This window comes from Staurois parvus, unplaced genomic scaffold (assembly GCF_062004578.1).
Source record: "Staurois parvus isolate SC_StPar_1 unplaced genomic scaffold, SC_StPar_1.0 ptg000102l, whole genome shotgun sequence".
Taxonomy (NCBI): Eukaryota; Metazoa; Chordata; class Amphibia; order Anura; family Ranidae; genus Staurois; species Staurois parvus.
The window spans coordinates 2,565,077-2,579,006 of NW_028317898.1; the positions used below are offsets into that span (position 1 = coordinate 2,565,077).

The 13,930-nt window shown below is 40.8% G+C and overlaps 1 protein-coding gene across 5 annotated transcripts in view; it reads right to left on the bottom strand.

Annotated features, from left to right (window-relative positions):
• LOC149467752 (uncharacterized) overlaps positions 1–13,930 on the bottom strand; it is a 36,868-nt gene that overhangs the window by 3,758 nt on the left and 19,180 nt on the right. For all 5 annotated transcript variants that reach the window (XM_089671233.1, XM_089671231.1, XM_089671234.1 and 2 more), the window contains 5 exons: positions 8,781–8,863; positions 8,205–8,313; positions 7,248–7,365; positions 3,051–3,239; positions 192–382 (listed from right to left, as the gene is read on the bottom strand). In XM_089671233.1, coding sequence (XP_089527359.1) covers positions 192–382; positions 3,051–3,239; positions 7,248–7,365; positions 8,205–8,313; positions 8,781–8,863 — 690 coding nt within the window. The remainder of the gene's footprint in view (positions 1–191; positions 383–3,050; positions 3,240–7,247; positions 7,366–8,204; positions 8,314–8,780; positions 8,864–13,930) is intronic.

Sequence of the window (13,930 nt, forward strand, 5' to 3'; positions counted from 1 at the left end):
AAATCATTCTCGTAATCATCTTTTGTTGGTCACATTTTGGCATCACGCCATTTAGTCTTTGTAACTACAAACTACCACATGAGCCTTATAAGTACAAAGAAACGTATTAGGTAAGAGATACATGAGGGTCGACTATGTTGATTATTTTGGTGTCCTGCCTTCAAAATGAACTTGGGCAGCTCAAGTAATACCTGTTTCAACTTGAAGGGTCTCAGGAAAGGATGCTGTCAGGCCAACATTGTAGAAGCTGCTCTTATGGCACAAGTTTCCCTCAAATTGTTTGAGTGACAGTGGAACTTGCAGGAGTTGCCAGTTCTGATTATCAGGGAAATGTTCCTCTATGAATAATGCAGGATGAGTCAGAAAGTAAAATTCATTGTACCTGCCAAAAGGAAAGGTTTTTTTTGCTGTTTCAATATATTTTTATTCAGGGATGCATAAACATACAAAACAATTATAACAATTCCAGTCAAGGAGGGTGTTTACACATGATTAAAGTGCAATGCAATGAGTCTGGAATTAGGAATGCCACAACTATAATCTATAGTCACAATGCTCTCCAAATGAAAATCCAAGAAAGCATCTTAATTGTGCTTTAATGACCAACTAGAGAGGGTAAGAAGTTAAGAGATGTAAGAAATAGTCTGTGGAGGCAGAGTAAGTAGGGGAGTAGGAGAAAAATCTGCCAAGAGTGGACCCAAGTCACTCAGACAGAGTAGTCTAACTGGCTGGATGCAAAAATCAGATGGTCAGGAGTGAGTGGTCAAAGTAATCTTAAGTCCACATGTTCCAGACGCTTTCAAAGTTACACAATTTATCATTAAGGATCATAGACATCTTTACATTCAAGGGGTTTCATGTCATTTTGTTCTTCACCTATGCTACCAAGGGTGTTGCGGACCACCAAACTCTGACTAGAAGTTTTGCAGCCGTTAAAAATGTCAATAGTGGGACAGAGATACAGGGAACCAGTCATTAGACTGGGATGAATAAACAAAACCCTTTTATCCCTCCTTACATCAGGAGTCCATGTCAGCTACAATTTCCCCTATCAGAGTGCCCATTCACATCAAATGCCCCATTAGAGTGCCCCTCCCAGATATCATGTCCCCATCAAGGCTCATGGATTAGTGGATGTTATCTCAGAGATCTGGGCAGGGGGGACAACTAAAATCTGGGGGGGGGGGGGGGGGAGCACAGCCCTGGATCCGGGCCGGTTTCCTGAGAGTGTAGAGCTGTTGGTATACTTTACTCCAAAATCTCCTGGTGTGAAAGAACATGCCCAGAATCTGCAATCCCCCAAAACACCCATAAATGGAAGAGCATGCCTGAGATTTGGCAGCCCCTCACAATTCTGAGCATGACATTTGGGTACATTTTGCTGGTCTTTGTGAGACTTTGTACCAATGTGTAAGAAGCATAAGATTAGATTCTATAGCTGAGGCATTCATCAAGCATTGGGAGGTGATATACCAGATCTGTCGATAACTTTTTTTTTTTTTTTTTTTTTGCTGTCATCATGCTACAATGCAGAGCAATCAAAGGATAATTACATCAAAAACTAAAATGTGGTTTTAGGGGAAACATGCTTCTTGGAACCCCATCTCCAAGGCTTTCCTTTCTTGGATCCAACACATTTTTCAGAATTCAGCATCTGTATTCCTGTAATAGATGCTGTTCTACTAATGTAACTAGGTCTGCCATGCTGCATTCTCAAGGAACACCAGAAGTTATATTGCATGAAGGAGTATTTTGAGAATTGAGATGACATTATTTCACTGTAGATGCTCTGGCCATGGGAAGTGACCTGTTATCCATTTAAAACATCCCTTGAGGTGATTGTAACCATGTTGGTGCACTTGTGACAGAAACAATTGAGTACTGCCTGTGATACTATTTTTATTTGTACTAACATACAATTTTTCAGGACAAGCTCTCGGGGTGTACCCCCTTCTTCTACTGCTTGGACCTTGAAGAAGGGGGTACACCCCAAAAGCTTGTTCTGAAAAACTGTATGTTAGTGCAAATAAAAAAAGTATCATGGATGGTATTCAATTGTTTCTGAACCATTTAAAACAAAAAGCTAATGTCTGCTATAACCTTTGTTAGCTAGAAAAGTGTCTTCTGTGTGTCTAGGTTTTAGGTTTAGTGTCACTTTGTTTCTAGCAGCCTAAATTCCATCCAAGGTCTCACCTACCCATCCCACACTCTCTAGTAATTTGTAAGGAACCTGTTAGGTGGAAATGTGGAAGCTAGAGGGCTATTATCCTGACTTTATTACTTAGCTTGGCCATAAATGGATTGAAATTCAGCTGGTTCAGCAGGGACTGGAAGAATTTTGATCCATACATGGCTGTTTCCATTTTGGAGAATTTTATCTAATGACCAACTTCTCATGAATGGGCAGTTTGGAAAATGTTTGCTCTATCAATGCTGCAGTGTTGACCAATGTATTCTAACAGCAGGGTAGTCCCCGCTGTCAGAATACAATAGCGCAGTGGGGAGGTTTCTTCCATCTACCTGAATTGTGTGGATGGGGGAATCTGTTCGGTTTTTCCAATCAGTCTGCTGGTTGATCAAAAAAACTGACCTGTGTATGCCCAGTTTTAGTTAATTAGTAACCTGGAACAAGCATGTGTATATCTGGCAAAGGGATAGCTGATAGCCTTATGTTTTTGGCAAAACAGTGGGTTACTGATTAGTGAAGGAAGGAAACAATGACAACAATGGCATCTCCAATACTTCTGTCTTTGAATTTTGGAGAGAGCTGTGAGAAAGACCCAACAGACTCCCCCCACTACAGGCTCCCTGCAGAAAACTACAGGAGGGGGCGGAGACAAGGCCAGTCACCCTGCTCAATGAGAGGGAGCAACAGTGACTGGTCTTTATTACAGGAAGCTCTTGCACAAAGACAAAGGACATTAAGATTTATGAAGACTACACATGCCTCTTGTATTTGGGCAATATTTGTTAGCCAGAATTTCTGCTTTAAAGGTTTAGCTGGCAGTTTCACTTTTAAACAATGTTTGAGAGTTTCTTGCTCTACTTACCGAAAGTTAAATTTATTACTGCTGCGGTCTGCAATTCCTGCTCCCCATGTGGTGTCTAGAAGGTGCCACTTCTTGTTTAGATACACCGCGTTCCAAGCATGATTTGTCTCTCCAGAAAATGTCTGACCCAAAATGTAACAGTAGCCCTTTGAATAGCCACCAATTTTTACACACTGTATACCTGCAAGCCTGTAGATTGATGAGAATAAAGAAGCACTGTTACTAATATTACCAGTCTGCTTAAAAATGCTCACATGCCAACCATTTCAGAACAAAATAATAAAAACAAGAAGTATTTAAAGTATATCTAAACACAAGAACAACAATTGATAGTATTGCAGCTTACTGGTCCCTAGATGGGATGGCCACATTAGTTTTTTATTTTCTTTATTTTAACCTGGTAATTCTGCCATTAACCCACTTCTTGTTCTAGGTCTCAAACGTACTGAGCAGCGCTGTCAACCTAGAACAGGGAATGTGTTAATATAACTAAAGCTGGAGAGTGCAAAATCAGGTGCACTTCTGCATGGAAACCAATCAGCTTCCAGGTTTTATTGCCAAAGCTTAATTGAACAAGCTACAGTTAGAAGCTGATTGGCTACCATGCACAGATGCACCAGAGTCTGAGTGCACCAGTTTTAGTAACGCTCCCCCTGTGTTTGAATTACATAACACCTCTGTAACAACTCCATTATTATTATTATTATTATACAGGATTTATATAGTGCCAACAGTTTGCGCAGCGTTTTACAAAATGAAGGAAGACATTATAGTTACAATACAGTTTGGTACAAGAGGAAACAGAGGGCCCTGTTTGATAGAGCTTACAATCTAGGATAATGGGAGGAGGTGTTTTATATTCCACCGAGGGAACAATGCAAACTTATGAGGCAGAAAGCTGAGGGAGTTTACCAGCTCACAAGATTTCTGGCTGGATGAACAACTATTTTTTTGGAAACTTGTCAAACAGATTCAATACAATGCCTTTATTGGTGAATATACACTCAACGGCCACTTTATTAGGTACACCTGTTCAATTGCTTGGTAACACAAATTGCTAATCAGCCAATCACTTGGCAGCAACTCAATGCATTTAGACATCTAGATGACTTGCTGAAGTTCAAACCGAGTATCAGAAAGGGGATTTAACTATTTGCTCTCCAGAGGATTTACCCCCCTTTCTGACCAGGCCATTTTTTGCGATATGGCGCTGCATTACTTTAACTGATAATTGCGCAGTCATGCAATGCTGCACCCAAATTAAAGTTGTGTCCTTTTTTCCCAGAAATGTAGCTTTCTTTTGGTGGTATTTGATTGCCTCTGCGTGCTTTACTTTTTGTGCTATAAACAAAAAAAGACCGACAATTTAAAAAAAACAACAACAATATTTTTGACTTTTTGCTATTAAACACATCCAGTAAAAAAAAATTTAAAAATCAAATTTTGTGATAAATTTAGGCTAAAATGTATTCTGCTACATGTCTTTGCTAAAAAAAAATCCCAATAGGTGTAAATTAATTGGTTTATGTGAAAGTTTTTGAGTCTACAAATGGCGATATATATACTGGATTTTTTTTCTAATAATGGCGGCGATCAGCGCCTTCTAGGGAGACTGCAGGACTACAGCGGGCATTCTGACACCGGGGGGGAACTGACTGTCACTGACATCCCCAGTGACACTAATACAGTGATCAGTGCTAATAAAAAAACTGACACTGTACTAATGACACTGGGCAGTAAGGGGTTAACCTCTGGAGCGATCAAAGGGTTAACTGTGTGCTTTGTTTTACTAGGGAGGCATGCTGTTTTCTATTGCTCTGCAATGCAGAGCAATACAAAGTAGCATGCTGGAGCTGACAGGGGAGAGATCTGTATTGTTTACATACAGACCTCTCCCCGTCAATGCTACGCGGTAATCTCCAAGTGGCGGCAGGGAATCTCTGGCTGGGACCCAATGATCGACGGCTGTAGCTGCCAATGGCAGCTCAGGTAGGGCGCGCATGCACCTCCTACCTGGACATACAAAATCACGTATATATACATGATTTTGCGCAGCCCTGCTGCCCTGTAGCAGTAGTTCTCTATAGGTCAGTTGGGAAGCAGTCAAGTGACTTTGAATGTGACATGGTTGTTGGTGCCAGACGGCCTGGTCTGTGTATTTCACACTGGGGATTTCACGCACAATCATCTCTAGTGTTTACAGAGAATGGTCCGAAAAAGAGAAAATATCCAGTAAGCAGCTGTTGTGTGGATGAAAATGCCTTGTTGATGTCAGAGGAGAATGGGAAGGCTGGTTGCTGTGACATTCAGATGGTAGGGTCAGAATTTGGCATAAACAACATGAAAGCATGGATCCATCCTGCCTTGTATCAATGGTTCAGGCTGGTGGTGGTGGTGTAATGGTGTGGGGGATATTTTCTTGGCACTAGCAAGGTGTACCTAATAAAGTGGTTGGTGAGTCTATAACAGACCCTGCTGCCCTATAGCAGTAGTTCTCTATAGGTCAGTTGGGAAGCAGTCAAGTGACTTTGAATGTGACATGGTTGTTGGTGCCAGACGGCCTGGTCTGTGTATTTCACACTGGGGATTACACGCACAATCATCTCTAGTGTTTACAGAGAATGGTCCGAAAAAGAGAAAATATCCAGTGAGCAGCTGTTGTGTGGATGAAAATGCCTTGTTGATGTCAGAGGAGAATGGGCAGGCTGGTTGCTGTGACATTCAGATGGTAGGGTCAGAATTTGGCATAAACAACATGAAAGCATGGATCCATCCTGCCTTGTATCAATGGTTCAGGCTGGTGGTGGTGGTGTAATGGTGTAGGGGATATTTTCTTGGCACTAGCAAGGTGTACCTAATAAAGTGGCTGGTGAGTGTAAAATAGACCTAAAGGAGTAAATATCAGAAATGTGTTGTTAGAGTGTACATAAGCCTTAGCTGAACATAGGCTTAAGCAGTACAATTTGGGAAAATGATGTCATTAGGCTGGTGCAGAAATAAGGAACCATTCCATTCCTCTCCTCTCGTCCTATCATCATTGAAACAACAAATCTGTACATTGTAACCCTTACAAATAACAGAGTGACTAGTCTCTATTACAGTAACCCGAACTGGTATATGATATATTCACAGCCAAGAACATGAAAAATTCTGCCGAGCATCAGGATTTGCAAAACTGTGTCATCGCTGACCCTCAACAATAACTGAAGAAAGGGAAAGTAAGTTGAAGACATGCTTTGTAAGTGTGCATTGAACGTTGATGTATTCACAGTATCATCACAAATGTTTGCAAAATAAATCTTTCAAGATAAAAGGGAGGTATGGTGGGCTGGGTTTTAATGGGAATAGGTATACCTGCACAATTTTATATTTTGTTTTCTTTTTGTGAGGGGACATGGCATGCAATATCAATGCCAAAATGTCACGATTTCTGCCAGGGTATGCAAACTGTTGAGCACAACTGTATATGCCTTTAGTAAATCAATCCCACTGTGTTCTAGTACAAATATGATGTTTTTTTTAAGCCTATAGAAATAAATACTAAAGACCCATCAATACTGAGTTATTTGGTGAATTGCTTTCAGTGGTACAGTTCCAACTATGTTATGTATTTTTTTATCTCTGCAACAGTTTAGGTGTGCTTTCAAGTCCGCTTGAGAAAATGCATAAAGGGCACATAGAATACACCATAATGCATGCAAGTATGAGTGGGCCCTAATACAAACTGGTGAGAAAAAGTCATACAGCCACAAAATATTTGTTGTACATACAGACTGTATCTGTTGCTTTCATTCCCTGGGATTATCAGTCCCCTTGATTACTCTAGAGCATTACTATGTGTCAAATCTTTTCAGCATTGTATTAAATTTACTTACATATTTCCACTCCCTTGATTGGCTATTTGTAGTAAATTGCATTTAATTTGACTTGAAGACATTTCCCAGCTCATCCAATCATATCCTTTGGTACTAATGAGTGTCCAGAACATACCTCAACATTTTTAGCCAAAGAGATTACTTTAGTCACCCTAATCCAGTCACCTTGTGTTAAGACAGATGTTGATTGTCCAAAACAGAATGGATTTGTTGTTCATTTAAATGTGATTAACTACTATTAGGTATACCGTGACATTGATGATTGAGAACCTTCCAAGACTCCCCACTTAGGCTATAACTTCCACTCTACATATTCACTCACCTGCACATACTTTCGAACAGTCCTGCATATCCTTCACAGGCTCCTTTTCCAGTGAGTAGGATTTCAGAGGGATCGCTAGTCCATTTGGATTTGTCTTCTAGACCTTCTAAATCATATTCTAAATAGAATAAATAGTGTTTGTTAGTGTTCCTCTCAGTCAACTAGTCAGCTAGTTTCTGGTCTAGACCACATAAGCATCTTTCTTGATCATATACATCCAGAAGAACTTATGAGGAGATCTGCACAAGCAATCAGATACAAGTTATATAAATATTAATGATGATTCCATCACCAGCTAGGCAAGCTTGATATTGTCAGAATAATATCACATGCATTTCTTTTGCAAATCAATATCACACAATTATTTTGATCTGATTACTCTGATGCTTCAGTTTTTTATGTAGGCTGGCATATTGCATTACCTAAAGGCTTTTCTAAGTTATTTAGATGGTAGGGTTATTGTCTTATATATCTAATTTCACAATTGTCATGTCAATTTGACATGACAATTGTAACTTGGCATCTGCCTCATTGTTAAATTTTGTACTTCATTTTTTTAGAGAGAATTGATCAGTAAGAAGAGGATTCAAAGCTAGTGGGGTAGTGATCAAAAGACAACTGTGCTACCAAATGGAATCCTAGCTACCTCCAATCTGTGTGCTTGATATCCAAGGCCTCAACCCTTGTCAAAGCACATTTCTGAAGAAAAAAGCACTTTAACAGCAATGCATACTTGACATTTCATCTATAAGTCCACCAAAAGTGAACTTTTTTAATAGGGTTCCAATGACAAAAAGAAAAAAAGGGGAAAACTATATGGTAGCTCGTAGCTGTGAAAATTAAGGGGCACTGAAAACCTGGATCCTGAAATTTTGTCAAAATCTGTATATTGAAATATTTGTTTGGCATTAAAGATTCTGCTACAAACCTCTCTATGGTTCATGGGCTTTTTCTCACCTATGTGGTGACAGACCCATATCCAGATGGCCCTGACTTTCTCCAGGTCCGTACGAGCCAGCTTTAGCAGGGATCTCACCTGTTCTTCAATTGTACTTGTTTTGCCCACCTAAAAGCATGGACACAGTATAATGTTAACCAACAAGCACATTTTGGTGGCATTATATGAACACATTTTTGACTGGCACAGTGTATCTTATGTAAGTTCACATTGCTACAACAAATCTTGGATTCATATAGTATACAGAACGTGTGTTAAACTCATGGAAGCTATGATAATGAATGTCATATGTGACCCTTGGATAGGAATGTTTTCTACACCAAAGTGGTTTGCCTACAAGCAATCCTTTAAGATGTACGCCTATAAATTGGAAGGGTTACTCTAATCTTACAGTAGAGCTGTTATTTCTCTCAGTGAGTGTGACCAAACAGGAAAATGTTCCCACTTTTCACTTTGCATTGCATTTCTGGTATAACAAATATATATAGCTTGCTGGTCTAATACGAATAAGAATGACAACCACCCACAGAAAACGTAATTGTGTATCACATTAAGAAACAGCAAGTCTTACTTGCCTGCACAGCATAGGCATCCAGCTTTTCAAAGTTCTTCAAGTTGACAGGCATTGACTTGAGGTTGGATTTATCCCAGGGATAAGCTAAAAAAAAGTATTACACACATATATGAAATGCAGATAAGTGAGAGCATGAACATTCTCTGAAGCACACCCCCTATGATTAAGTGCGGTTAGCACGAAACACGTCAGAGAGGAGCAACAGCGTTGTGACAATACGCCGCCAGCACCACGTGGGTCCCGGCGGCCATTTTGGTCATCATCACACGGTCAGTGCAATTGTGTTTTCTTTCCCTGTACTACTGCCTTTGTATGGAATAAAAGTGCATATGCTTAAACAGTATCACACTATTGGCCTCCTCTTTTTCTGGGCTCTTTGTGAGTCATCAACAACCCACAGAGCCTTAGTGAGGAGGAAGTGAGGCCACATTGTCAGCTGAGGAGAGCAGTGAGAGGAATACCTGACCAGACCAATTTATTACGGGAGCTTGGAGCGTCCCCCACAGGAGCATTGTCTCTAAATGCGCAGATGAACTGTGCATCTGGTGAGTGCACAGTCTTATCATATATACCGGTCACCTCACCATCTGGTTTCAACGGAGTACCTATTGCTGGAGATAATTCAATCTCTTATACTCACATTTGGACTATCTATTTTCATCATTATTGGTCACCAGGAGTCACTTCTACAGTGATGGAATATATGATATCACTGAAGTCACTTTATATGTTAGCACCTTGTCACAAGTCACTTTATGGATTTTATATAGTTCTTATTTATATTTTATTGTATTGATTATTGCTTGAGCGCCGCACCCTTTATATATTCATTACAGTACACCATTGACTTAAAGGAGAAGTATAGCCAAATAGTTTTGGCTATATTTCTTCTATGGATCACTGGTGTGCAGTTAGCAGCTGAAGGCCACTGTTGGCTGACATAACAGAGCCGGTCCAGGCTCCGAAAATATCCTGACCGTATGGTGGGGATCCTCCCAGAACCTGGACTGGCATCTGGAGTCAGTTCCTTCTTCCCCCTCCACAGCCCAGTGCTCCAGTGAGCACAGGTGGGGCAGAGCAGAGAGCTGGAGACTGACAGTCACTGCTCTGCTCAGAGCGGAGCGGGAAAACTGAGCGATTATGGTCTTTGATCCCTCAGTTCTCTGTGCAGAGCTGGCAGAGATCAATGCTGTATCCATCTAGGTGAGTAAAGTTTTTTTTTCAAAACCCCATACTTCTCTGTTAACTTCTGTCTGGGTTGGAGACACTCTTGAGTACAGGAACTAGACATGACACTGTCACATACAGAACAGTCCTTCACATTCAGTCGGCTGTGCTATTCCCCCTAGTGGTGCTGTCGTACCTTAAATCAGGATAGTCCATGTTCAGAGCCCGACTGTGTGGTTACTCAAAATCAGTTCCCATTAAAGGGCTGCTGCTGGTAGAATGTTTACAAAGGGGTAGATTTACTAAAACTGGTGCACTCAGAATCTGGTGCAGCTGTGCATGGTAGCCAATCATCTAACTTCAGCTTGTTAAATTTAGCTTTGGCAATAAAACCTGGATGCTCATTATTTTCTATGCAGAGTTGCACCAGATTTTGCGCTCTCCAGTTTTAGTAAATAACCCCCATAGTTACTGAGATGCCCACGACTCTCTTTCCATGCCAGAATGCACCACAAGTCAGGCCTTCCCTGTATATATAACCTTCACAAAAAGGAAGCAACATACATACAGGGGAGGATATATCACACTGAAAAATACTTTAACCCCTGCCTGCACTAGCCAAAACGTAAACATGCCAAATAGCAATACAAACAACATAATGTAGCCACCTGCCTACACATTGGTCCAGCTTGGCAACGTGTGTGCATATCTCATACCTGATGGGTTGGTAGGGAAGCTGACAGAGTCACTCTTGTATTCGTAGATACTACAGTAATAGCTGCAATTTTCCGCGTCTTGCTGGTGTTCTTTGTGAGCAACTTCCCTTCTGCATACTGACCCTAGAGGATTACTCACTTAGCTCTGCTGTCATTCACAGAATGTGTTGTATTTCTTCAATGAATACAAAGTTTTTCTAATTAAATGAGATGGAGACTTTGACCTCACTGCCCTGCTTCTCCACCAAACAATGTGAATGCAAGCCTGCTTAAGTAAGTCAAATGCAAGTCGAGGGAGGTCATCTGCAGGGCTAATGCACTTTTCAGTGAATTCTGAATGAACTCAGATGTTCAAAGCCCATGACAAAGGTCCATAAACACACTTCTAAAACAGTGAGGAAGGTTTAGAATGTCTGTTGGGTTTTTACTGCTATCCCCATGAGAGAGGCTTCGCCTAACTTCCTATATAAGTGGCGGATTTCAAACAGAAATATCTTCTATGGGGTGGGCAAGGACAGCATTTAAAATCTGACAAACTTTCTCTTTCCCACTATATCTAAAGCTGAAAACATTTTGTCTGGGGTGAACATTTACTCAAGAAGATTTGCTATGTTACATGGAATATCTAGAAATGTTAATTGTAACAGTATACTCTAAATTATACCTTTGTCTTGAACTCTTCCAAAAAAGAATAGAAGTGTGCCTCCTGTCATGAAATGATCCCTAGGCACTCCTGATCTGCAGTGTGAAATCATCTAAGGCACAGCTGCCTTACACTATCTCATAAGTTTTGGAGTGTAATTTGGTGAGGCCATTACTGTGCTGCTGGCAGGAGAGGAAGCTGTACATAACAACCTGCAGTGTAAGGATCTTCTTGCCTATGCTTTATTCATCCTGTGGATCTGAGCTTCCTTCACCTCTCCTGCTGCATCTTAATCATTACCCTACCAGTCATCTATTAGCAGTAATCAGAGGGGCAGCTCTGACATGAAAAAGCTAAGTCCTGCTCCTCCACTAGGATGGCCACCTCCACATGCACACGCACAGTACAGAAGAAGATATAGCATATCAGTAAGGGCCCATTCATAACAGCGGCTGCTCTAGAATGCAGCCTCTGGTGTACAATAAGATGACAGTGGTGCTGATGTGCAGATCTTGGCACATTGACGCACTGTTTCATTAAGTTCTCTTGGTCACAGCTCAATGCAGGACGGTGGAGTGCATTGCGCCAAAAGAAAAAGTGCTGCATGGAAAGATTATTGGCAGTTTAATTCAACAAGTATAAGAACCCTCGAACCTAATATGCCACTTGGTACACTCACATCCCAAATGGTGTATTTTTTAAACTATCCTCTTTTTCACAAATGTGCTACTCTGTATTTACAGGAACATCATCAACATTAAAGGCCATCTCTAATCAACCTTCCTACTGTTGGTTATGTGTTATAGAAGACACTGGTAGTGATAGCAGAATTCAGGCTTTACTTGTGTGGCTTAAGTTACAAACATACAGAGCACATTGCAGCAGACATATTACAGACTCATTACTTCCTGAAGAGATGATAGAGAAGAGGAAAGAAGCAGCAAGTTTTACACATACACAACTAGTAACCTTTAGCGTACAGTGCCATCTACTGGTCAAGTGATATTACCATACAACACTATATAGTATATTATAGTACATGCTGTTGCATTCCCAACACCCCTTCTCAACGGCATGTGCATAATTATATGACATTTAGTCTCTTTTGTAGAAAACAATGACGTTCCCTTGGCAAAGGTTTGGTGAGTGCGTCTGCAGTCATCTCCTCTGATGGGCAGTACTGGATGTCGATTACCCCTTGTTCTTGCATGTCTCTGAGCAGATGATATCTTACATCAATGTGCTTGGTTCTTGGGTTAATCTTCTCAGAGTGCGTAAGCTTTATGCATCCCTGATTGTCTTCAAAGATGGGTGTGGGTTGTGACATATTCAGTCCCATGTCTAGTAGAAGTTGACGAATCCAAATGGCTTCTTGACATGCATGTGCTGCTGCTATGTATTCCGCTTCAGTTGAAGAGAGTGCAACAGTCACTTGTTTCCGACTAGACCAGCTTATGGTTCCTTGTCCATACTGGAAGATGTAACCACTTGTAGATTTGCGGTCAGTGGTGTCTCCAGCCCAATCGGCGTCCACATATCCAATCAGTTTTGGGTTTGACGATGCTGGAAGTCGCAGCTTCATCCGATTTGTTCCCTTTAGGTATTGCATTACCCTCTTTACTGCATTCCAGTCGCGTTGACACGGTGTTGCGACTTTCCTGCAAAGTATTCCCACTGCTAGGGCGATGTCTGGTCTTGTCACGGTGGCGATGTATAGCAATTTTCCGATTGCCCTGCGGTAATAATCATTGTTAGGTAAAACGTTTTCTGTTCCATTGTTTTTTAGATAATCTGGTTCCATTGGTGTTTTCACTTCCTTTGCATCTTGCATGTGAAACTGTTCTAACATTTCTGTAATTTTCTGACTTTGGTTAAGAAGATAGCTTCCATCCTCTTCCCGCTCTATTTGAATTCCTAGGTAGTGAGTAATGTTCCCCAACTCTTTAATTTCAAAATTTTGTTTCAGTTTGTGAACTATTTGGTCATAGTCCCCTTCTTGTTCAAAACACGTCAAGATGTCATCGACGTATATTAGGATGTATGTCCATTTGTTCTCTTGATTCTTTGAATACAGACATGGATCTGCTTTACTTTTTGAGAACCCTTCTTTTCTGAGTATTTCGTTCACTTTTTCATTCCATGCTCTCGCTGCTTGCTTGAGCCCATAGATGCTCTTTTGCAGTTTGCATACAAGGTTCTTTTCTTTCTCAAAGCCTGGTGGCTGTTCCATGTACAAATCCTCCTTGATGTCTCCATACAAAAAGGCAGTTTTGACATCTAGATGCTTTACTTGCATTCCCTTTCCGGCAGCAATACTAAGGAGTGTTCTTATGGTAGAATGTTTGACAACTGGAGCAAATGTCTCATCGTAATCTTCTCCAAATTTCTGGGAGTATCCCTTGGCAACTAATCTTGCTTTGTATCTATGGATGTTTCCTTCTGCATCATATTTTACTTTAAAAGTCCATTTACTTCCGATGGTTTTGCGACCGGGAGGGAGTTCTGTTAGTGACCAAGTTTTATTTTCTTGAAGTGATTTTATTTCTTCTTCAGCTGCTTTTCTCCACTGATCGGCTTCCCTTCTCGGCAAAGTTTCTATGTCTTCCCAGGATGTTGGCTCCTGTG